The sequence below is a fragment of the Sebastes umbrosus genome, chromosome 16, assembly GCF_015220745.1.
Source record: "Sebastes umbrosus isolate fSebUmb1 chromosome 16, fSebUmb1.pri, whole genome shotgun sequence".
NCBI classification, from domain to species: domain Eukaryota; kingdom Metazoa; phylum Chordata; class Actinopteri; order Perciformes; family Sebastidae; genus Sebastes; species Sebastes umbrosus.
Window position 1 is genome coordinate 3,659,510 of NC_051284.1, and position 25,899 is coordinate 3,685,408.

The window sequence follows — 25,899 nt, forward strand, 5'->3', positions numbered from 1 at the left end:
GCAAGACACCAGCTCGGCTCTGATTGGTTGTTTTCCTCCGGTCTATGAAATCTTGCAGATATCATTAGGAGCAGCGGAGGACACAGAGGGACATCATTTTTTTTCAGATTACCTGTCTCATATACTACTGTCAGGATATCGTGACCGTTTTATAAAAATAACTTTTTTTTTCAAATCATATTTGCTCCAACCTGCCTACTGCTGCTTAAAGTGAAACCCTCCACAAATAGACGTGTGCAGTTGTGTTTCCTGAGTGCTGGGCCTCCTGGCCTCCTCTCTGCAGCCTCTGATTCAAACAGAAACTAACCATTTCCCCACAATGTCTTCATGTTCCTTTAAATCAAGGACGTCACCACTCCTGTTCTAGACCTGACGGTCCTGAAGAATGGACCCAGCTTTGGATTTACTGACTGAACAACCATTTCTAGAAACCTGCTGAGCCACCATCACTACAGAGCAGTACCACAGCTGCTGCCCTCCCACCCCCCTCTAAAAGCACAGATCCACTGCAGAATCCAATCCAAACATCCAATAGCATGAAATGAGTCCCGCATATGTAAGCATTAAAGAAAGAAAAACAGCAGGCTCCGACTCTGACCATCCACTCTCATTACTTCTGGATGTAGATGATGATGATGCACAGAGTTCCCACCAGTCCCAGGGCCTGGATACCCAGGAACCAGAGCAGCAGCCAGAAGAACACAATCACTACTGGTTCCACTATCTTGTCCCCAAAGTACATCTGGCTGAAGCCCATCGCCCGCAGACACTTGTTGAGCATCCCGAACAGCGTCCCCATCCGCTCGCAGTCGTCCAGCTGAGGCTCTCTGGTGGTGGGGTCGTTCTCCTGGAGCCATCTGGTGCTGGGGTCACTGGGAGGTCCGGGTCGGGTCCGGCTGCCATCAACCTGTGGATGAAAAGGTCAGGACCGGTTATGAATACATATCCCACGCAATCACTTGGTAGTAAAATCCATATCAGTAATGAACAGCTGTCTAAACTGTTCATATTCCTCATTCAATAGTCATTGGGCTTCTTTTACGGCTGTTGCAGCCTTTTAGACCACATTTTTTCTCACTCACAAAGTTTGTTCCCACTCTGACCCTTCTCTCATGTAGCATTGAAATAAAACAAAACGGAGGCTTGCATGCATTTTAATAGGACATGTGAGACTGTTATTTCTCTTTAAAGGCGTAATGTGTAAGATCGGGCCAGAATTTTTGTTTAAAACTTTCAAAAACTGAACGGAGGCAGCTGTCAATCGCTCGCAAAATCCAATCAAATCGATCAAACTAGGCAGCGCTGATCAAATGTGAATTAATATTCTGTTACTGTAATGCCTATTTTCTCGTGTAAAATGTTAATAACCTTGTGACAACGCCAGCGTTACAGACGGACATTTTACAAGAAAAGATGATGCTCAATATGTGTAGAGTGCTTGAGCCGAATTCACACCAGAGAAGCGGCGAAGTGTGAAGAGCTGCCCCAGTTCCCAGCTGTTAATCTAACTGGAAGCTGAAAGTACAAGTTAACAGTAATTACAGTGACTTCCACATTATAACATTACTTCCCTAGACAATTCCCAGAATGCATTGTAAAAAGCAGTGTGGTCATTTCCTCACTAAGTGCACTGACTAGAAGTGACATCATTACACTTCAGATTTAGGTGTGCCAGTTAGCGAGCTAGCGTAGGCCATATACTGACCTTTGTTATTGATTGATCATTACCTTATCTAACCCATTATTCAGTTTATTAACAGCATTTAGCCTCTGTGAAATGTGAATGACATCGTCATCGTGACATCTTTGTTATTGTGGACAGACTTGTTGATGTTGATGATGATGCAATCTTCTGAGCTGTGTTATCACTGCCCCGTCTGTGTATAATGTAACTGAAGCAGTAATGCTGTGGCAGCCTGTAATCCCATTTCACTATATAATGATAGAACATCGTGAGACACGCCCCATCATGTCTGCCATGGTTCACACTACAGTTGCTCTAAAGGCTGATTCATAGTCAAGTCAGGCGTTGTGGTAAAAACACCAGTCCTCCCATTCATTTGAATGTGGGTAGTGTGTTTATGCTGTGGTGGGGACCACAGGGGAAGCAGCAGCCCTGTGGTGAAAGGTTGAAGCCGATTCAACTTCAGATCGAGGTCACGCTGCGGTGGCCAATCGCGTAACCAGCGATCAGGCTGGAAGACGCCCACAGGAAGAAGAACCTTGTAGCATTCCACTGTTTACTCTGGATTCAGCTGTTAGTTCATTTGACTACTTTTAGGACATCATGATTTAAATGAGGGATATTTAAGTGTTCCTACTGGGAAGTTGATTTACCTAAAGAAAAAAAAAATCAACCTCTGATTTACAGACATCTCTTTATACATCCGTGGCCATGGACTCATTGGCGTTTTCAGTCCAAAATGGCGGCAGCACTACTCAAAAAAGCACCAGAGTTTCACCTCATTGCTTCTCTACTCTTTGTGGCTGCCCTGATGACCTTTCCAGAGCTGTACAATCCTGCCACGAGGGAGCACATAGACGTTAATTGTCGTGCAGGGTTTAAGTTCACAACATGATGTCACAGAAATGGGCCATTTAAGTGACACTCCCACGTCACATCCCTGCCCTAATCGCAGCAATGTCTGATTTGATGTGAATGCAGCCTTATACATTTCACCTGCTGACTTTCTGAACTGCTCACTAGCATAAGGGAAATTACCACAGGCAGGAAAAAAAACGTACTACTAGAAAGCAGCACAACTCAGGCTACACCCTGATAAGTGAATCTTACAGACAACAGTGAAATGACAAGTCATAAACTAAAACTTGGAACCTTCATTCCAGGAAGGCGTTACCACTGTGAACTATAATAAGCACTGGACATACATCAAAGACAGTGACACTCATATAAATCAATTGTGTGTGTTAAAAAAGGTGTTTTTACTTGTTAGACTGAAGGATGTTTTTACTCTTGTGAATAATAATAATGCTGAATCCTAACAACTAGCAAAATGGTTGTACAATAACAAACCTGGGATCTATAAGGAGATAATAATTATCCAATAATTCCACCAAAAACAGTCAGTTTACTTTTGAATTAATAGGCTAACACGCACCAAGGCCTCACTGTTGTTTGGTGTTAGCAGTCTGAACTCCCATTGTGTTTACATTGTGGACATAGTAACGTTCAAATAGTAGTTAGAGCCCTACTACTGTAGCTGGGCTGGGGGGCTATTAATAGTGTCAGTCCAACATGAACAAACTCTATTTGATAATACATTATAATACAATAGGCTATCTCCCACTTTATTAAACAGACAAAGTATTACTGAACTCAAGATAAGGCCGGATCCTGGCACATTATGTTCTTTCTTGTGAGGAGAAAATGCCACCAAACTACATTGAAAAAGCGTTTAATTTAACGTAAAGACACACAGTGAGACATGGGTTGAGAAGCTTAAGAGAAGCTACCCTCCACTTCGCTGTGTATAAACTAACCTACTGTATTATTACTCATATATATCCCGACTTGGATTACCGAACCTGTTCTTTCGTAATATTCACAAGTCGTGTTTCTATCAGGTTTGTATCGCTTGCCTTTGAAGAGAAAGCTCTAAGTGTCAGATTATTAACAGGAGTTTGGTTCAGCCGCTGGCTTGTTTACATAAGATAACTGCTAACTGACAGCGGTTCAACCTGAGGTCACAGGAAGTTAAACCTTCACTAACTAGTTTCTGTTACTAGACTATAACCTCGCTGAGCTCAGCTCAGACTCAGTACAACCACACCCGAGTATCGGTCCATGGATGTCCGGTGTCTGGGCGACACTAATACCCGGCTACAGCTAGCTCGTTAGTGTACTTTATGTTTACCCGGTGTTGTCGGTGTGGCTGCTGGTGTAGTGCGGGCTGCTGCCGGGCACCGGGGACATGTTGAGGAGGCGTAATCCAGCGTCTCTGGGTCTCTGACGGCAGCTCCTCAAACTCCCGTCGGCGGAAAACATACCGGTCACTAGCTGGTGGCGGTACAGTGGACATTTTTACAGCTGGTCCACCGACAAGAACTTTCAGGAATCAAAACATGCGAGTAGAGCTGAGTGGAGGAGGAGGAGTGACTGAGAGCACACCATCCCAATGTCCGCCCTCAGAGGCGCGCCGCGCGTTCACGATAGAGCTCAACTTCATCCAATAGCAAAGCAGCAGCTCTGCATACGTCACCAAGCGCCACCTACAGGCCGGGAGAGTAACTACAGCACTACTGCTGCTCTACTCAGAAAGCCTGTAATAATACTGGGTGCATGGTTGGTAATACTGAGTGCATGGTGGGTAATACTGGGTGCATGGTTGGTAATACTGGGTGCATGGCGGGTAATGGTGGGTACTACTGGGTGCATGGTGGGTAATACTGGGTGCATGGTTGGTAATACTGGGTGCATGGTGGGTAATACTCGGTGCATGGTGGGTAATACTGGGTGCATGGCTGGTAATACTGGGTGCATGTTGGGTACTACTGGGTGCATGGTTGGTAATACTGGGTGCATGGTGGGTAATACTGGGTGCATGTTGGGTAATACTGGGTGCATGGTTGGTAATACTTTAGTGAACCATTTTTTTCCACTCGAGAATTGATCAAAATGATCAATAATCCCTCCAAAATACCACATTAAGACACCAAGACCTTGAGGGACACCATAGAGGTGCACCAAGGCATGCTGTGATTTGGTATCAAACACTTTTGAAATATTCAAACACAACATTTTAGAATAGGCGAAAATAACACATTTATATATTGCATTCAAAAACTGAATGTGATTATCATAAAGTCTGTAAAGGGGAGACTCGTGGGTACCCATAGAACCCATTTTCTTTCACATATCTTGAGGTCAGAGGTCAAGGGACCCCTTTGAAAATGTCCGTGCCAGTTTTTCAAGCTAGTATGACATGGTTGGTTGGTTGGTTTCTAGTTTCATATGATATCTGTAGCTTTACTAGCTCTAGCTGTAAAACTAAACCTGCTATAGCCTCTGAAAGACAGTAAAGTCGGTCGGGACCAGGGTCTCAGAGGGTTAAACAGAGTAGCCTAACCAGGAACAGGGGGCGCAAATTAGCCTTGGCTTCTAATCCTATATGCAACACATCTGTAAAAAAAATGTTTGCATTAAACTACTCAACAATAAAACATTGTCCTTATAGATTAATGTGGCAGTAATAACAATTAATTGATATATAAAATGCTGTAAAACTCAAAGGGGCTATTTTTCTTCATAATGAGTACTTTTGCTTTTGGTAAATGTTGCTCATAATACATACTTTTACTTATAGGTAAAAGCAGGACGTCTATTTGTCTTAGACTGTTGTGTGATGTATAATGGTCAATATGAAATACTCCACAGGGTGGGGTGGTGGGATCAAGTTGTCCTCAAGTCCAAAAAAAGGCTGGGGCTTGTCCTGATGTTGTGATTTGTTATACTGACAGTGATGCGTGGGATTACATGCCGCTTGTAAACACTGTAATCCCAGCTAATCTGGGATTCAGTTTCACTCTGCACCATGGACACAAGCTCAGACTGGAGAGGACTGGGAATATGGAGCTACAAAGTGCCCGTCTGAGTATGCGGTTTGTCTGATGAAGGATGTATCTGCTGGTCCTGGTTCACATCTTGCAGTCATCTCTGTTGGCGGTCCAGTCCTGTCCATTTTTATGTGCCTGCACGTATGGGAACAGTGGAGTAGCAGAGCTCAGGTTGAGTGAAGCTGATGTCATTCTCATCTCTCTGCGTATTTGTGTGTGGTTACTCATTACAGCATATTCTATTTGAATAATTATCATGTTATTGAAGCTCTATGGAACCAATACAGTAGTGCTAATGCAACAAATGTTATATTTGGTGATGTCATCATGTGACAAATTTTGTTATCAGTAAATATTTAGTCACTGAATGGTATCTCATATTGCAAAAGAAAGGTGTAATCATATGACCCTTTGTACGTGTGTTTGTGATGCCGACCGAATGACGCTTACTTTGTGTTCATTCTGTTGCCCTATTTAGAGCAACTAATGTTATAGTTAGTTGATTGAGTTAATTTATTCGGTGGGACCACCGCATCCCCTAGACAGTGTCTTTAGCCCACTAACGTTAGCTAAGCAGTTTTAACTTAGCAGACGTTACTTGTTTCAACACAGGCTAACGTTAGGCAGCTGTGAACTGCTCGTTTTCTTCCCGAACTCCTATCGTTGTCGAAAGTAATGTTACATAGAAAGTAATGGTGAACATAGAAAATTGTATTGTATTGTGTACAGAGAAACTTTAAAGGCACCCTGTGGATTTTTTATGCTGAGTGCTGTTGGTGGTAGTAATTTCAATTAAATTACATTAAAATGCATTTGTATAGCACCATATCATACAACAGCAGTTCAGAGTGCTTTACATAAAAACAAAATAAAATAGCAGAAAAGTGCAAATAAAAAGAGCCAACTATGTATACATGCACATAAAAATACATACAGTATACAGACACACATACTGTACAAATGTGTTCATTTAAGAAAGTGTTCGAGTGAAAAGGAAGGTCTTTAGTTTGGTTTTAAAAGAACACTGTGTTGGATCAAGTCTAAGATCAGCAGGTAATAATACTGAATGCCATCTCAGTGGATTTTGAAAGTGCTCTGGGCACATGCAGGAAATTGCCACCATGTGACCGGATAGATCTGCTGGGGTTAGAAACTGAAAGCATGTCTGAGATGTAGGCCTGTACTGTGGAGCCAGACCATACTTTTACAGCATCTAATTATAATCAATTTACTTGACTTGACCAATAAATTGACTTATTAAAAAGTAATTGAAATTATGCATTATAAAACTCCAAGTTAACAAATTAAAAATGAATAATTGGATTTGAAAAAGGTGAACTGTAACTTTTTTAATGAATTAATTAATCTGATCCACTGCTGGAGCTCTTTTTTTATTACCGCTCTGTGGCACAGAAGTGGCACACTCCAGGCTCACTATGAAAGGAGGAATATGCTAATAACATAGGAGAAGATGAAGACTGGGAGCTGATGTAAAAGATGCAGGTTTTTAAAATCACACAAAGGCTTTAGGAAACCAATTTTCCAGTTAGAAATACATTCAGCATGTTTGTAAGGCCTTAATGCATACACTTTGGTAAGAAATGTAACTATAAATATGACAGATATGTGTTTATTTATAATGAAATATCCTCATGGTACCTATAATTATCATAAATAACTGATGAAAAGCATCAGACAGGCAAAATGGTGTTTGAGTATTTACACTGATGGTATTTTGCATGATTTGATCACCTGACATTGCAGGTTGGTGCAGTGCAGTGACCCTGGAATCTCAGCTGTTCCCATTAATGTCCCAGCTGATACAGTCAAACTGCGTCTAGAGAAGACCTTGATCTCCAGGGTGCCCCGGGCAGCCTTCTACAACCTGTCGGAGCTGCGTTTTCTGTGGCTGACCTACAACACCATCACCTCCATCCACCCCAGCAGCTTCGTCAACCTGAGGGCCCTGCGAGAGCTGCGTCTGGATGGAAACCTCCTGACATCCTTCCCCTGGGAGGGGCTCAGGGACATGCCCCGCCTCCAGACTCTGGGTCTCCATAACAACCGTCTGTCCAGCCTTCCTGCCCACGCTGCTCTCTTTCTTCCCAACATCACCTACCTCGACCTGTCCAGCAACAGGTGTGTCCAGATACCACAGAACCATGTAGCCTACTGATGTAGAGAGCTACAGAGCTGTCAGTATGTTCAACTTTTCTCTCCTCCTCTCCTCTCCTCTCCTCTCCTCTCCTCTCCTCTCCTCTCCCGTCTTCTCCTCTCCTCTCCTCAGGTTGACTTTATTACCTGCTGAGCTACTGGACCTTTGGTTTCCTCTCCCAGGACAACAGGAAGGAGCAGTACAAAGAAAGATTTTGGGTATAGTATGTTTTGAAGCAATACAAATGCTTTATATTCTAATGCTGTCTAAAGCAGCTACGCTTGATTTAGACATGAAGACGCCCAGTGTGTAAATATATTTCAGATAAATAGAGCTTTACTCTATGAAGGGTGGAGGTAACAAAAATTAACTAATTAAAAATGGTGGTGATGAAAATGCATGTGAATTGAAAATGGAGTCGTAAAAATGGATGTGAAATGAAAAATGGAGTTTGTTTACAGTTAATTTACAGCTGATATGACTAAAACAGTCGGGATATGATGAAAACAGCCATGTTTCATTATTTTCACCGTCTTACATTCATCATTCACAACACGAAATTATCGTTTATCATTTAAAGGAATGTGATGAAAATGCATACGAATTAATAATGGAATTGAAAAATAGAACGATAAATTGTCAACTGAGTTGATAAACCTCATTGACATTTTATTTGAAAGTGTTGCTCTGATAATCAGTTGTTCATCATTCACAACACCCAACTGACATTTATCGTTTACTGAACACAATTTTTGTTACTTCGAAAACCATGCCCACTGACTACAGTGCACGAAGTCGAGAGTAGTGCTGTTCGCTAAGTTGGCAGAAGTAACAAATATTGTGTACTGTAAAAGTTATGTCATTCTAGCCAAACAGCTACCGTGGTGCTAACGTAGCATCTAGGTGGCTCATGCTAGCAAGCTGCGGCTGTGCTCGGCTCATGATTGGCTCTGGCGGGTGTTTGGGCGGGACCTCGATACCGCGACTCCAACCCCCCGATCACTACTGAGCAGAGTCTGGCTCCAAATGATGTCAAAATCTCAAGATGGCAGCTCTCGTAACCGGGATATTGTGGCTTCACTTTTATGCAGTCACATCCAATCAACATTGCAGGAAGTATTAAATAAACTACATATTGACAATAAACGGATGAAAAACAAAGTGAAACCTCTTTCCTGCCACCGATATTATAGTATACACCTATATATATATATATTTCAGGGTGATGCTGCAGCCTCCTCAGCACCCCTACTTCCCATAAGTGTAAAATATGGTGCTTCAAATGGGGTCGTGTTTACCGCGTTTACATGAAGAGTCCATATGAACGCCCCCCTCATGTCGTATTCACGACCTCGTAAGTGGAAAATTTCTGAAAGCTCAGAGTTCACGAGTTGTGACGAGTTTGTTGATGTTGTCAGAAATGGCGGAGGCCATGGAAGTTAATTTTTCGGTGCATAATAAGTTCATATATTGTAAATGTAGTCGTGTGCTGTAATCCTTCGTAATTAAAGTAAATATGTGTGAGGAAAATGTTGATATTCCCAACAGCCTCATCTTTCTCCTCTGTCATTATCTCTCTGCATTTACTGCATTATGTTACCCACTTGCTAGCTTGCTAAATTGTTAGCCTCTGTGGCTTCTAGACGCCAACAGTAAAAGTTAATATCGGCGTTGCTTAGCAGCGGTGTTCTCAGGACTTAAGCACTTTAACGCCAAACATATTGTGTACACGACTTCCCATGTTGTAAATACAAGCTCATGAATTTAATTTGAAGACACCAATACATGAGCGGGAATTTCATACCTTTCTTTAGGCTCTGATATATCCAATATGCTATATAATACTGGGGCAATAGTAGCTCAGTCCGTAGGGACTTGGCTTGGGAACCGGAGGGTCCACAGGGACCTAGTACGGACCAAGTACGGACTGCCAACTGGCAGCTGGAGAGGTGCCCGTTCACCTCCTGGGCACTGCCGTGGTGCTCTTGAGCAAAGCACCGGACCCCAAAACTGCTCTATGTGCTATATAGTAGCTACCTGCTGCTCCTAATACTGCATTTTACATAGAAGTGTCTGAAAAGCAAACTGCCTCACACATGGATGTCAACAGACGACACTGTTACCAGATTTCATGGTGAGAATGTCTTTGGTAGAAAGTAGTTCCAAAGAACACCACTACTGAACAACAATACAATTATTGTGTACCCTTGTAAACCTGCCATTACACCAATGTTTTTCCATCAAATTTATGACACAAACAAGACAATTATGTAAAAAAGTCAAACTGTCCTGAATATCCAGGTCTCCATGACAACCCCTGGTTGTGTGACTGCCAGATCTCCATGGTGACGTCCTTGTCCATGTCCCTGGGGAGTCCTGTAGTTCTCATGGACCAGCTGCTGATATGTCGCAGGTCTCTGGGTCAGTCGGGGATGTTGCTGACCCAGGCTGAGCTGTCCCGCTGTATGAGGCCTTCAGTCCAGCCTGCAGCCACCAGAGTCATCTCTCCACTGGGCAGCAACGTCATACTCCGCTGTGACGCTACCGGCTACCCAACACCGACCCTGACCTGGATCAAAACCTCAGCCTACGCTGGTAAGTAATCCAGGGCCACTATCAGGTTATGAAGAGATGTTAGATGTGAGCATCAGTCAAGTCATGGTGTGATTTGGTTCTGTGTGCAGATTGTTGCCAACAAGACATCCTTGAGAACTTTGACCAGCTACCCAGGAGTTTGGAGAGTTGTAAGTGGAGCTCTCTTCTCTCTTTTAAGATACATTTTTAGAGCACACAGTGTTCCAACAGCAATGTGTTTATGGTCATAATCATGTTTAGAATATGAATCAAAACCAGTACTATTAAAACTTCACTTCAGCTATATCGGAAGAAAGAAAATAGTTCCTCCATGAAACTGCTCACAACAAGGTCTGTGGATTATCTTGAGTAACCGCAGGTCATGATTAAGGATGCACAAATATCAATACTGGATCGGATATCGGTGACAATGGGGTTGATCTATTAAATTCAATTCTATGTTTATATACTATATACATTATAGACTGAAATTTGAATTCCTGTTTAAGTTTTGACCAATTAGTTGCAGACATCTCTAAGGCCGATATCTCCAACACTTGGCAACTCACACCAAAACTATCTAGATTGATAAATAGCACTACAGGTAACAGGATAAATATGTATTTTGGATTTTAGGGTGAACTGTCCCTTTTAAGCATAAAGCAGAAATATTCCTTTTAGTCAGCGTCTATACTTGCAACACTGCGTCCATAGGAGATCATGCACTATGCACGGTGGGAAAAGTGAAGACATAATACAGCCAGTTGTTAGTTCTGGAGAGCTAGCTGTCAGTAATACATGAAATAAAGCAAAAATGTTTCTTCAGGTCTTGGGTTGGGTCTCAAATTGGGAGTACCACTTGGATTTAGTTAGGTCTGGTCTCAAATACTGCCTGTGTGAAACTCTAAGTGTAGGGAAAAGACTGGTTTAGTGTGCCAAGAGCTAAGATTGTGCAACTTTTCATTTTCCAGTTATGCAGGAATCTCCTCGAGTGGGAGTTCGCTGGTCGATAATCAGCCTGAACGGGTTATCATACAAGGATGCCGGTGAATATCGCTGCCAGGCACGGAACATGGCAGGAATATCTGAAGCCCCGATTGAACTGAAGGTGGTGGGAGTCACGAGACTATCCCGTCTTCCAAAAAAGAAGTCCCAAAAGACTCCACCCAAATCATCATCAAAATACAGGAAGCCCAACCGGACTCCAGCTCCCACCAACATCCCTTCAGCGAAGGAGAATCAGATACTCCAAAACATTACACCACCTTCCATTAACAAGACCCAGACGGCTCCGAAAGTGGTCTACATAGACAAGTACATTAAACGGCGCAAAATGAACTTAACAGATGCAAAGACCACGACGTCCGTCAAGTCTACACCGGAGCCCCCAGAAAAATCTAGAGCTGCTCTCCTGTCAGAAACACTTGTATGAGATACATTGAAGCCGGTTTGGATCCGTTACTTGGTTGACTTCAACAAGGGGATGGGATAGCAAATGAAGCTTAACTGTTTGTGAACCTCTAGTTTTAGTGTTCCAGGCTTTTTGGGGGATCAAAAATAATGTTTGTTGATGAGCTGTCCTGTAAATGTAACTTGCTGGTAAAAATAAAATGTGTGACACAGGATGCCTGTGATGTCTATACTGTAGTTTTCTCAAAAGATGTTTTGAAACCTGGAGTTTGGGTTTACAGCAGAGGTCTCAATTTACTGGCCTGGGGTCCGATCCAGCCTGCAGGATAAGGCCCCCACAATTTGAGCTGCAATTTTTTTTCATTTAGTCATTTATTTTCCACCCAGTCGCCAGAAAATAATGTTGGCTTTGTACATTTCTGGAAACCACGGATAAGTTGAATGTCAAAGTTTCTGAACCAAAAATAAGTTACACAAACGCACGATGCCACGTGGTTATCGTTGTGAAATGATTGGTTAGGTTTAGGCAACAAAACTACTCGGTTAAGGTTAGAAAAAATATCATGATTTGTGTTAAGATAATAACGTAACAAGGTAACGTGACAACCATAGACTGTATATAAGAAGTGGATGAAGTCACCATGACGTCACACGTTGGTTTGTGGACTGCTGTTTTGAAGCCTCGAGTTATGCATTTTAGCTGTCGCCATCTTGGTTTTTGGCCGTCGCCTTCTTGTTTTTTTGCAACCAGAAGTGACACGAGAGGGTGGAGCTAAGTACAACCGAACGTTGAATAAGACGTTTTCAGGCGACCAAAAATGTTATAATTAACTTTGATGAAGTGAAAACACATTGTGAAAGGGTTAAAGTTGTAAGACGAAAACACGGACAACTCCCAGACCAGACAACGCCGTGGTAGCGACCTGTCAATCACAAGGTAGACACGCCCTAAAGCATCCCCTGCTTTATGGTCTATTTGACTTTTACTAAATGAACATCATGCTGTATTGAAGAAGACTTGAAACTAGCGATTGAGACCATAAACTCATGTTTACAATGTTTACTGAGGTCATAAATCAAGAGAGAAGTAGACTCATTTTCTCATAGACTTCTTTTAGCAACCAGAGGAGGCGCCCCCTGCTGGCTATTAAAAAGAAGTTTAAGGCTCTTCAGCATTGGCTTCACTTTTCAGAACCTGAGATGGGCTTTATCATATTAAACTGCTACTAAAGGACGACTGTCACTGTAAAAAATAAACTTATTTTGTAATAAAGATTTTATATTCATGCAAATTGTCCAATCTCTGCTACAATATTAATTATTGTTTTTTGTGTCACAGATCTCAAATCTGAGATCAAAAAAGATAATGATTGGTGTTTGATGGAGGAGGAGTCATAAGGACATTGATGATGAAGAGTTTCTAGTGAGAGTTAGATGGAGGTCTGTATACTTCCATACTGTAATCATCTATACTGTACCCTGTGATAACACAATATAGGTATCCAGTAGTATAAATACACTGTACGCTGCAGGTCGTAATCTAGAGTGTTCCCAATTTCATTTATATCAACATGTAATATGAGATTTACCTATACATATGAGTATTATATGCAACACTTGAATGAAAATCTGAAACACTAAATCATAATTTGCACCATATTTATTGTATTTAAAATGTCATACATTGTCACGGTCCGTCTCTTTCTTGATTTGTGAGCTCAGATGCAACGAGGTGCTGACAGCTTCCTGTGTGTGTGAGGAGCTTCCTAAACCCGCCAGCACAGAAGAAGAAGCAGATAAAGAACAGCGTCCTCTGTGCTGGTCGGGACGGGGCCGGTCCTCGTCAGTGAAGCGGCTGGTGTCGGGGGGGTTGGGGTGGAGGGGCGGTGGAGGACTCATTAGGATGCTGAGAGTGGTGGTGTTGTGGTGCTGCTGGGTCTTCCTGGGAAGATTGGTTGGTTGACGTCCACTCTCAGCTGATCCAGGAGGGCCAAAAACACAGAGGAATCCTGCTCTCTGAAACACAAACACAAGTCATGAATACCTCTGAACTCAACTCATATTAGAAACAATGGAATCATATTCAAGAAGGCTCCTATAATGAAGAGAACCAGGGAGGGGATTACTTACTGAGTCCACTGAAAGAAAGACCTGTAGTCCTGCATCCTTCTCATCTGGTCCTGTAGTTCTCCATCCTTCTCATCTGGTCCTGTAGTCCTCCATCCTTCTTATCTGGTCCTGTAGTCCTCCATCCTTCTCATCTGGTCCTGTAGTCCTCCATCCTTCTCATCTGGTCCTGTAGTCCTCAATCTTTCTCATCTGGTCCTGTAGTCCTCCATCTTTCTCATCTGGTCCTGTAGTCCTCCATCCTTCTCATCTGGTCCTGTAGTCCTCCATCTTTCTCATCTGGTCCTGTAGTCCTCCATCCTTCTTATCTGGTCCTGTAGTCCTCCATCCTTCTCATCTGGTCCTGTAGTCCTCCATCCTTCTCATCTGGTCCTGTAGTCCTCAATCTTTCTCATCTGGTCCTGTAGTCCTCCATCCTTCTCATCTGGTCCTGTAGTCCTCCATCCTTCTCATCTGGTCCTGTAGTCCTCAATCTTTCTCATCTGGTCCTGTAGTCCTCCATCGTTCTCATCTGGTTGGTGCCTAATACCTGAGTAAAAGAGACTTGGAGACTTGTCTTAATGTTAGTAATTATTACCATAGCTCCGTCTGGTACAGCCACCTACACCTAACTTAAAAAACTAAAAGATAGAGAGTTAGTAAAATAAACAATTTTTCAATTACTGATAAGTGAGACTTTCAGGAGACTTGTGTTAATGCTGTCATTAAGTTTTGACTTACCTTTGTCTGGTATCTACTTTAAAAAGAAAAATACATAACAGAATAACAACCATTCATTGTTAACTTACCTCTGGTATCAGCATCTAGCATCATCAACTATGACTCAAAAGGAAATCCATATATAAAAGAGATATAAAAAAAGCTGTGGATCAAGATGCAACCTATATGGCCAACCCCGCCAGATGCGTGGGAAGGCTGCCTGGGGCTTTATCAGTCCTGCCAGAGGCAAAGGTTGTACAATCCTGCAGCAAACAGCACTCAGTCTGAATCTGAGTCGCTGTCATCAGGAGAGAACTACCAGTAACTCCTGAAGCTGTACCTGTAGTCCTCTTCTCTGCTCCGGTTAGTGGAGGAATCGAGGTCTGAAGTGGAGGATGCTGGCTCCTCATGGCTGTCCTCACACTGGCACTGCCTCTTCACACCTACCTGCTCTGTGCAGTCCTCTTCTCTGCTCCTCTTCGTGGAGATGCTGAGGTCTGAAGTGGAGGATGCTGGCTCCTCATGGCTGTCCTCACACTGGCGCTGCCTCTTCACACCTACCTGCTCTGTGCAGTCCTCTTCCCTGCTCCTCTTCGTGGAGATGCTGAGGCCTGAAGTTGAGGAAGCGGACTCTTCTGACCTCTGACAGACTGAGGGTTGATCTTCTTCAGGACGTTCCTCTTGCTGCGCAGGAAGAACTCCAAAAGGGAAGCAGAAAGGAGCTCCAGCGGGAAGGCCAACAGGAGATGACCCTCGGTGTAAAACCTGCCAAAAGCTCGGAGGTGGGACCAGCTGGTTCATGGGGGAGATAGGTCTGATGATGACGTTGAAATCATCGTCTTCAGAGTCGTCTTCATGCTCGGACTTGGACTCGTAACCAGAATCTTCGCTCGAGTCAGACCAGGCGTCTTCATCCTCCTCCTCCTCCTCTTCCTCCATCTCCTCCTCCTCCTCACTGTCAGAGTGGCCGAATATCTGATAAATATCTCTCTCGATGACATAACGTTCATACTCACCATCACCAACAAAACCAAGCCTGACCTCACCATCTTGTGCAGGGCGCTCGACGATGGAGTTCACACCACCTGAGGGGCAAAAATTCAAAATAACATGAAATAATTTTGAATAAGTTAGCAATAATCGAAAAAGAGACGTAAATTAGAAATACGTCGACTGCATTACACGTGTCATGAAGCCACCAACACACATGGGGCTATGCCTTTTAACAGTAATATCAAACACTGTGCAGCTCTGCCTCTGTTGGTTTGAACAGATGAGGGAATGAGATTCAATTAAAGCTGCTTTCATGTGACACTTAATAACAAACATTGTCATTAATATAATTTGTTAATGTTGGGGGGAAAAAATCACAATGATGCACATTTTGACGATATATATCAGGCTATAAGTAAAGTATAGTATAGCATAGTATAGTATAGTTTAGTATAGTATAGTATAGTTTAGTATAGTATAGTATAGTATAGTATAGCAGTCAAATATGTGGCAGTAGTTTGCATAATGAGGCAGAAATGCATAAAGAAAAGAATACAGAAATAAATAAATTTTGGGAAACCAATAAGGAGTGAAATGCAAAGTGGAAATCATAGATAAATACATAAATAACTGAATAAATAAATAAATACACACATTTAAATATAAAATAAATAAAAACATAAATGGAAAAATAAATTAAAAATAATGCTAAAAATTAAAAATAAAAATTAAATTAAAAATAAAAAAGTTATAAAATAAATACATGAATAAATAAAAGCGAAAAGTAAACAGTAGAGTAAATAAATAAGGGAATTAATAGAAAGAAAAAAAAGAAAGAAAGAAAAAATAAAATTAAAACAGACAATTTATGTCACATTTTATCAATTAATAAATGGCTACATTTATTTTTAATATTATTTCTACTACATCTATTTATTTATTTATTTATCTAGTCATTTATAAATATATATTTTTTATTTTGGCAGGTTCCGTCCTTGTTAAGGAGGGTCTCACTATGATCTTTTAAGCATCACGGCTCTCTCCACTTTTCTGATCTGGATTCAGATTCCTGCCACAAAGCCTTCTTTAGACTAATAAAACACAAGCCCGGGAGCACCGGGGGCACCGGGATAACGGGGGGAAATGAGAGCAGCAGACAGTTGGAAGGACTTCAGTGTTTGTGTGGACTAAACGACCAGTGGTTATCAATAAACAGCGTGAATGTGTTTAATATGCATTGAACTACATGCGTCATTATGCACAGTGAACCATGGCTACAGTACATTGATCCAAAATGACCAGAGGAACCTCTTTACTTTATAATTGTCCCAGTTTAGGAGCTGCATATCACAGCGCGTGTGTTATCATCCTGGACGCAGCACGCGCACATGCAGTCACATGCAGTTACTGAACAAATCTCTCTCTTGTGTCTCGAGAACCAAACAGCACACTAAGGAGCAAAGCGCGTTTCAATGTGAAATGTTACCAATAAGTAGATTTAGATGTGATGAACTAATAGCAGCAGGTGTTTCTACAACAAGTCGAGCTTCAACAATGAAAACAAAACATCTGAGGGTCGCATGCGCACAGAACAACGTGCCTGGTCTGATTACACCTGGACGTCGTGACGTCACCTCCTACCTGTGACGTCGTTTCCATGGTGAGCAACTAAAATACATGTTGGGCATTTTATGAAATGTGGCCCAGTCACCATCTTTCTTCAGTATTTTGATGTCAAGTTTGGAGGATTTGATGTCCTCAAACCAAAATAACAGTGTTTTCAAACCACTACACACATTGTTAACCCGCTCCACAGCTGGCCCTGGACATTTAACACATGCTGTCCATCAAATCATCATTTTACAGGACAAATCGTCCACTGAGTGCCACTTTTCACCAAAGCAGTGTTTTCCCAACAGGCCTGATAACATGGTGTGAACGGTTCACCTCTAAACTCAACAAGTTACACTGATTTCTACACGGAGGACTTTTAAGGGTTTTAAGGGGATGAATCAATAAATAAAATGATCAAATAAATGTAAAAGTTGTTTAACCTGGCCTGTTGTTGTCTAACTCAGAGTTGACTCCCATCAGCTGCTGCTCCATCACTGGTCTGCTGAAGGATATCTTCAGGCTCCTCGGTTTCCCACAATATAGTTGATTTATCCAAAAGTTTAGTTCTCCAACAAGATCCGCTTTCCAGTAGTTTCTCTCAGTGGTTTCAAACTCAAAGAGTTTTCTTTACAAAAGGTTTCCAACTCCAAAGTGTCAAAGTCCAAATGCAAAGAGAGAAACCAGAACTCTCTGCAGCCCTTATATACCTGACCTGACTGCTGTTGCCATGGCATTTAATGACGCACATGCGCGCGTGTGATTGAGACACCAAAGGAGACATTTATTTTTTTTTTCTCATATTTGTCAAATATATTTTCATTTCATTTATACTTGTATTTTTTTTTGTTTTAAATAATTTTTCACTGATTTATTACCTTTTATCTGTCTTTCATTACAGTAGAGCTGTTATGCTAATGCAAACTGTTTTAAGCCTTACTTTATACTCAGTGGCGGCTGGTGGAAAGTTTTCTAGGTCGGGCTGTGCCACATCCAATCAATTTCAGCAAACATCCCGGTATGATTTAATGTAAAAAAGGGAAGGTATCAAAAACACATTACTACTTAGCAGTTAAATAATCAACATTTATTTAATTCCAACAGGAGCAGTAAAGAATGCTTAGAAAAACACAACAGTATAACATGTACTCAGTGGTGGAAAGTAACTAAGTACATTTACTTAAATACCATTTTGAGGTACTTGTACTTTACTTGAGTATTTCCATGTTCTGCTACTTTCTACTTGTACTCCACTACATCTCAGAGGGAAATATTGTACTTTTTACTCCACTACATTGATTTAATAACTTTAGTTACTTTACAGATTCAGAGTATTAATACATAATGTAATCAACGAATAAATTATGTATTATTATAAATTAAACTACCCAGCAGTATATAAAGTCATTAAAATGAGCTCCACCTTTACCAGCTGCAACATTAAAGTGATGAACACTGAACATGCATCAATAAGTATAATCCAATAATATACATTATTCTGCATAATGTGTACTTTTATGTTTGGTACTTTAAAGCTGAAGTAGGCGAGATTAGAGCAAATATGATTAAAGGAAGTTATTTTTATAAAACGGTCACTATATCCTGACAGCAGTACATGAAACAGGTAACCTGAAAAAAAAAATCCTGTTCCTCTGTTAGTCCTCCGGTGTCCTCGGTGTCCTCCGGTGCTCCTAACGGCATCGGAGAGATTTCACTGCAGTCAGAGCTGATCTGAGGTCTGCTGTCCAGATGCCGTCTATGAGAGCTGGCTGTCAATCACTCTGAACTCCGACCAAACGGTCAAACTAGGCAGCGCTGATCAAATATGAATCAATATTCTGTTACGTTAATGCCTATTTCTCTCCTCAGATGTTTTCAGAATCATCTTTTAGTGCACGGTTTAGCTGTAAAATGATAAAGTTTGTGACGGAGCACCAAGTTCCGGTCACATGACCCGAGCACAGCCAATAGGAACGCTCTCTCTCAATGAAATGACCTGTGATTGGCCAAAGTCTCTCGTCACGGGCGATTGGGGCAATAAAATAATCGCCCCTCTCGTATCAGATTTGAGGACGCTGATTGGCTCAATTTGATGTCAATCGTTCAGAGCTTGAATCAACTATTGTCTAAACTGCTACATAGACCAGCCTGCTCGGGGCGATTTCTCAGTCGCCCCAGAGCTGAACTACAGACATACAGACCATGATACAGACAGGCAGAGGAGAGTCAGGGACGTCCAGGAAAACCATATATTTTGTAGTGATGGCGAGATGAAGCCTCATGAAGCTTTGAAGCTTTCCAGCAAATTGGTTCGTAAAAGGGTTCATTGCTCGAGGCTTCATGTGCTCACGAAACCACCTGGTGGTCAAAGAGTGTAAAACAGGCAGATATGATCTTAACCACCTGATCTGTGATATAATGTATTTTGCGCCAGTAAATGCTGTTGGAAATGACTATAAACAATAAAAAAAAATCCATTACCATGTAATCCATTTATATCTATAAAATAATTAATATAATTTCTATGTTCTAGTAAGTATATTATGAGTGTATAACATACATGTATAATAAACTGTAATTGTTTTGTGACTAATGCATCTTATGTGTGTAAACTAATCCTTTGGTCAATAATTGTATTGTAGTGTAGTGTAATATAATAATGACAGGAGGGGTAATATTAGTGTTCTGTGTTACTTCTGGAAAGTGGCATTGGTTTAACCAGGCAGAGGGCAGTGAATGTGATTGTGTAACTTGGGAGAGGGCATTGAATGTGCTTGTGTAACTAGGACAATGATGTACAGTACAGGGGAGACTTTATTCATTTTTATTTAGGAACAGAAGCTTCTCAACCGTGTTCGGGCTGAGGCGATTTCTTTTTTTCGATACAACTTCTCCCTCCTTTGAGAAGACTCTTTCACATGGTACTGATGAGGCTGGGGTGCACAGAAATCCAACAGCAAGTTTATATAAATTTGGGTAGATACATTTTTGTCCTTCCCAGTACAAGAGAGGGTCCTCCATTCGTCCGATGTTTGGTTCCGACAGGAACCGCTGGCCCTCCACAGTGGCATCTGCCGTCACACTCTGGATTCTCCTGGCATGCATGACACTCTCATCCAAGTGACGCCACAGTTTGTTACCTGAGAAGTACACACAGACCATGTTAGTGAGTGTAGTAATAATAAATATTGACCTCAAAACCAAATAAAAACTACCTCGGGCTGCAGGTTGAGCATCCTGTGATGTTGATGGCTGATCTGACTCCGGGGTTTGAGCAGACCTAATAACGGCTGCACACTCAGATGTTAGCCTTTTTATAGCCTCTGTGGCTTTGGTTGAGCTGAAAAACCCTATTACCTTAAACCTTGGGTGAAGTAAGGTTGCCAGTGACATGATGCTCATAGATTGAAATGTGTGTAGCCTCTCCCTCAGCTGCCTTATGAGGTGGTCTCCCATTTCCCTCGCCACTGCAGCTGCCGTGTTTGTAATGTCTTCCTGCAGCATCTGCTCCAACATTTTCAGCAGTGGAACCACCTTCGATCCGGAAACATTTTCCTCTGCTGACAGCTCCACAGTGGCATCATTAAATGATGACAGCAATGACAGGCACCCACTGACAGTGTTGTACTCCTCTGAGGTCAGTGAGGGGATGTCGGTTTGTAGACCGGCTAAAGCTGCCCCCACTGGCTCTCTGAGGTCCACCAGACGGTGCAGCATGTGGAAGGTGTTGTTCCATCGGGTTTCAACTTCTTGCAGAAGCTTCAGTTTTGGCCTCCCCATATCGTGTTGCACCTGTGCAAGCTTCTCCTTTAAAAAAATACAGATTAGAAATTAATTCCGTCACAGCAGCAGTAACACAAACAAAATATTAGCATTATCAAAAATTGTGATAAAGTCAAAGAACATACCTTAGCAGTGGTGCTACTTCTGAAGTATCCAACCAGCTTCCTCGCCTTGGTCCGGATGTCAGAGAACACGGGGGTCAGTTCAAGAGCCTTTTTTACTATCAGGTTCAGTGTGTGAGCTATGCAGATAGTGTGGCGGAGCCTCAGTTCCGTGCCACAGGCAATCATGTTAGCTGCACCATCAGTAACTAGACATGTTACCTTATTTGTGGTTCCCCATACCTCCATGAGGGAGGCTTTCACACACTAAATTTTCAGCAGTGTGTGTGAGAGGGAATTTAAGTACACCTAACAATACTGAATGCAGACGGGTGTTTTCGTCTACAAAATGGCAGGTAACTGCCAGGTACGCATCCATGTTAATGGATGTCCACATATCAGAAGTAAGGCTCACTGCAGCCACCTTCTGCACTATAGCTTTGGCCTTCTCCTTTGCTGAGGTGTATTTGACATCCACCATGGCTTTTAGAGCCTAAAAGAAAGAAAAAAACAGTGCTTAATTGTCAGATGTAATATCAAAATACTTTTTGCTTTATCCATGCACCCGTACACACCTGCCTTGTGGGGAGAACATAGGTAGGGTCTAATTTAGACACTAAGTCCCTAAATCCTACATCCTCCACAATACTGAAGGGCTGTGTATCCTTCACTATCATGGAGACCAAGGCTTCATCCAGCTCTTGTTTTCTGGTGGCTGGAAAAAAGAGAATCTATGTAACTACAGTGTCTGTTACCTTTCTTTTATTTGCATGATTAGCAAAAGTCAACCTAGTAAAATTGAGACAGTATATTTGTAATATTTGTAATGACTTACCTTGGCTGGGTTCACCTCCAGTTGCCTCCCTGTTCTCATGCAAGGCACAGTAATGCCTTAGCATGGATGACGTGTTATTATTGTAACCCAACTCCTTTGAGCACAATAAACACTTCACCTTTGAATGAAAGGCAGATAGTGAAAAATAAAGTTTTTGATAAGCGAACGTAATGCACCTGTAATGATGTTATATGAAGCCTACCTTATTGGGAGAAATCAGATCAAAATGTTCCCATACAGGGGAAGTCTTTCTCTTCCTTGCTGGCTCCATCCAAGCAACTATCAAAAATCTCAAACTATCAAAAATCTCAAACTATCAAAAATCTCAAACTATCAAAAATCTCAAACTATCCAAATCTCCAACTATCCAAACTCGCCTCTATCACAACCACACATTTTGAAGGGATCCCATGGGGTTTATATTGCTGTCAAAACCTTGCGCCAAGATCCGAACCACTTCCTGAACAAGTCACGCGGTACGGCCGGGCAGCGAGGCTTCGGACGTCATCAATGACGTCATCGGTCTAAAATGATACAAGCCTCGATACGCGCATCGCGGAAAACTTCCGGGATTACTCGACACGCGCTCTGAAGCCTCGGCACAGCACGTAACATCACTAATATTTTGCACAGATGATTTTCTATCATATTTTACACGTATAACTGGGTGCTTTCCATATTTTAAACACACAAATATTGACAATTTGTATAATTTATTATTATTATTAGTAGTAGTAGTAATGTTTGTTTTGTGTGTGGCTGCTGGCTCAGGGGAGGAGGGGGCGGCGCCCTAGCGCCCTCTATTGACCGACCACCACTGTTTACTTCTACTCCACTTCAATTCAGAGACAAAGTCAGTTATTCAGATTAATAATACAAAATGTAATCAACAAATAAATCATGATGTATTATTACCAATTAAGATAGAACTTTATTGATTTTTAGGGGAAACTCACAAGCTACCAGCAAATAAAGTATATAAAGTAGGAGAGAAAGAAACAGCGGGCAGACAGAAAAAGAGAGCTAAGTCGAGTAAATAGAGGACAAATAGTAGCAGTAGGTTAACACACCAACACACACCTTTCTCTATTTAATCTTAGTTAATTAGCCCGACTGTTAGTGTCTGTGTGTGTTTGTTTGCACAAGCCTGAATTCAGTGTGAGTAACTGAAGTGGAGCAGTTAGCCGCTAAGCTAGCAGGAGTAAACATGCTAACTGCTCAGCTGGGTGCTAATTAACGCTAAATGTAACGTTATAGGTAGCATCACGGATGTATTAAGAGTAGCATCGGCTAGCAGCGGGTTCTTTAAGTTAGCTTGTGTGACCAGTGGATAAGTGAAGGAGTCTATTGTGAGCTTGGACCTGACAGACCGTGTGGTGACCGGTAAAGCTGTGTTGGTCCTCGGCCTCAGCCTTTCAGATGCTGAAGGTCGCATTGTGGCGGCCGCCTGTTCTCTGGTGCTTGCTGTTGTTTACCTTTTCCCTGGTGTTTTTTTGGTTGAATTGCTGAGTGATTGGAGGGTTATTCAGTTCGCCTGTTGCGCAGGGTGTCGGGACTGGCTCTTAAAGGGACTATTTGTAACTTTCAGAAATGCTTGTTAACAGCGACACCTGTGGCCATTAAGTCAACGAAAGTCAGCGTCGGGCTCGCGCTTGCTCTCTATAAATAGACATGAACGAGCATTGCTCAAAACATTGAGGCGACACAAGTCAGCTAAAACCACAATATCACTCTATAATTCAGCTGCTTGGCAGTAATGTTAGCTGACCAGACGAAGGTCTCTCCATGAATCACTGCTGATCCTAGTGTTGGCTTTTCGGGCTGAGGCAGGAAAAGCGGGTCGGTGCCGGGGCTGAAGCAGGAAGAGAAACGTTATCGTCTCCTGACTGCGCCCGCAGGGAGACACCGGAGTTTTGGTCGGAGACGATAACGTTTCTCGCTGCGGAGCCCCGTCACTTCACAAGACATGGGAAACCTCTATTTGGTCTGGAGGAACTGCAGCATATATTTCTGCACAAACGTCCACTGTACATTCCCTAGATATTCTCAGAGCTAAACTAACTCTTCTGCAGTGTGGAGTGATAGCGCATGCACGTGTGGAGGTGGAGCGAGACAGCGAGAACGCTCGCGGTGTGTGAGTGAAGGCAAGCAGGCAGAGGAGCACAGCGTAGCCACACGCGAGCGCGCATGGGATCCCGACCCGGTAGATTTATACGTGTAAAAAGTTACAAACAGTCCCTTTAAATGACAGGTGAGAGCAGCTTGGTGCATTCCCCTCTTGGGCCAATCAGGGTGTGACGACGCCCTTTCTGTAGGGCTTAAAAGAGGTGGAAAACTGCACATCCAGTGTCATTCTGATCTCTCCTTCACTACATGTAACATTAGTCCATGAGCCAGGGGGTTGGTCGTGCCACTTTGGAGGGACCAAGTCTCATAGTGATTTTTTTAAAGGTCTATGACCTTAGTGTTGGAAAATGCCTGATAGCATTGCAGCAATGGTAGCTTTCTATGTGCTAACACTCCTTTTTTCATCCCTCCATCATTAAAATGTTTCCATCTTTTTTCGCTATTTTCCACATAGATCCAGTATAAAAGAGGATAACCAACACACAATATCATGAAGTCACATATTGTAAAGCTTAGACTATAATCTATCCCTCAATCACATTGTCATCACACTGAGGTCAAGAGAATTTGACCTCTATTTGCTTAATACAACATCACTGAATTAACCATTAACTATTCACCTGAACAGTTTATGATGTGAATTATGATACATAATTTGGTTATGGTGGGAAGTGAGGCGCTTTTACGATGGCTCCATGTCTGGAAATGTTCAAGGCTCCAAACTGTTCAAGTGTACCAAGTTTCATGCCTTTATGACAAAGTGAACATCATTTTCACATATCACCTGGAATATAACCCATTGCTACTGAATTGGGGACTCATCAGTTGTAACATGTTTATATTGACAATGAGGTAAGAGTGGGAAAACATAAAATAATGTATAGAGAATTCATTTCTTAGTACAGTTTTTTGAGTTTTTGTATTATTTTGTGTTTCTGCTGCTAAGAAAGCCATTTACAAACTGCCCCAATAACAGAATCCAATGCAAAGTTCTGAACATTCCATCAGATACAAACTGCACAAAGTAACGTTTATTCTGATAAGAAATGTTGTTATTGTTGTTACTCATGTAATATATAATTTTAATGCTCTTAATGCTGGAACTATCCATGTGCATATCAGATATATATGAAGTTAGTTATAAGGGCATTTGGAGTGGCATTCAGAATTTGCCCCATTGCAGCATTAGAGGTAAAATTCTCTTGACCTCAGTTTGATGACAATGTGACTGAGGGATAGATTATAGTCTAAGCTTTACAATGATATATGACTTCATGATATTGTGTGTTGGTTATCCTCTTTTATACAGGATCTATGTGGAAAATGGCGAAAAAAGATGGAAACATTTTAATGATGGAGGGATGAAAAAAGGAGTGATAGCACATAGAAAGCTACCATTGCTGCAATGCTATCAGGCATTTTCCAACACTAGGGACATAGACCTTTAAAAAAAATCACTATGAGACTTGGTCCCTCCAAAGTGGCACGACGGACAAATTTTGGGGGTCTGGCTCATGGACTAACAGCCAAGCCAGAAACTCTGGTCTGTTTTAGGCCCTTTTGAGATTCTGTGCTTTGTTGTGTTTTGCTTATTGAGAGTGTCAACTATCTTAGTTGGGGAAACAAAATAAAATACCCTTCAATTAGGTTACCTGCACTAGGACGTTTAGGTGCTATTAGTGCAAGGATCTGGCTTGCCTCACGATAGCCTAGCGCTTGCAGGCTGTGTTTTGTTATTCTATTCATTTGTTGATTTTCACTAAAACCGTTTTTATCCATTTATTTTAGTCTATTTCATTTGGGGAAACTTTAAAGGAGGGTAAAAGGAAAAATAAAAAACAATATTTCAGTTTACTTAATTGTTTGTTATTGTAGAGGCACTTGGTCATTATCAAAGAGGCATTTGTTCA

General features: G+C 41.9%; 5 protein-coding genes across 5 annotated transcripts in view; 1 reads left to right on the top strand and 4 right to left on the bottom strand.

The window, feature by feature from the left end:
• Nucleotides 1-25,899, bottom strand: part of LOC119474418 — an 813,351-nt gene that overhangs the window by 256,058 nt on the left and 531,394 nt on the right. The gene's annotated exons all lie outside the window — the stretch shown is intronic.
• Nucleotides 173-4,171, bottom strand: fam241a (family with sequence similarity 241 member A). The gene is made up of 2 exons (XM_037796484.1): nt 3,876-4,171; nt 173-907 (listed from the first exon to the last, which is right to left on the bottom strand). Exons 1-2 carry the CDS (start codon nt 4,038-4,040, stop codon nt 611-613), a joined length of 462 nt encoding a protein of 153 aa, XP_037652412.1. The 5' UTR covers nt 4,041-4,171; the 3' UTR covers nt 173-610.
• On the top strand, nt 5,524-11,928 carry lrit3b (leucine-rich repeat, immunoglobulin-like and transmembrane domains 3b). The gene is made up of 6 exons (XM_037796465.1): nt 5,524-5,745; nt 7,339-7,713; nt 7,862-7,947; nt 10,031-10,324; nt 10,414-10,473; nt 11,275-11,928. Exons 1-6 carry the CDS (start codon nt 5,636-5,638, stop codon nt 11,733-11,735), a joined length of 1,386 nt encoding a protein of 461 aa, XP_037652393.1. The 5' UTR covers nt 5,524-5,635; the 3' UTR covers nt 11,736-11,928.
• LOC119504387 (FK506-binding nuclear protein-like) lies at nt 13,357-17,854 on the bottom strand. Its single transcript, XM_037796477.1, has 3 exons — nt 17,587-17,854; nt 13,844-15,624; nt 13,357-13,729 (listed from the first exon to the last, which is right to left on the bottom strand). The coding sequence occupies exons 1-2, from the start codon at nt 17,636-17,638 to the stop codon at nt 14,855-14,857; spliced, it is 822 nt and encodes a 273-aa protein (XP_037652405.1). The 5' UTR covers nt 17,639-17,854; the 3' UTR covers nt 13,357-13,729; nt 13,844-14,854.
• Nucleotides 19,938-21,285, bottom strand: LOC119504380 (zinc finger BED domain-containing protein 4-like). Its single transcript, XM_037796470.1, has 2 exons — nt 21,052-21,285; nt 19,938-20,950 (listed from the first exon to the last, which is right to left on the bottom strand). Exons 1-2 carry the CDS (start codon nt 21,274-21,276, stop codon nt 19,958-19,960), a joined length of 1,218 nt encoding a protein of 405 aa, XP_037652398.1. The 5' UTR covers nt 21,277-21,285; the 3' UTR covers nt 19,938-19,957.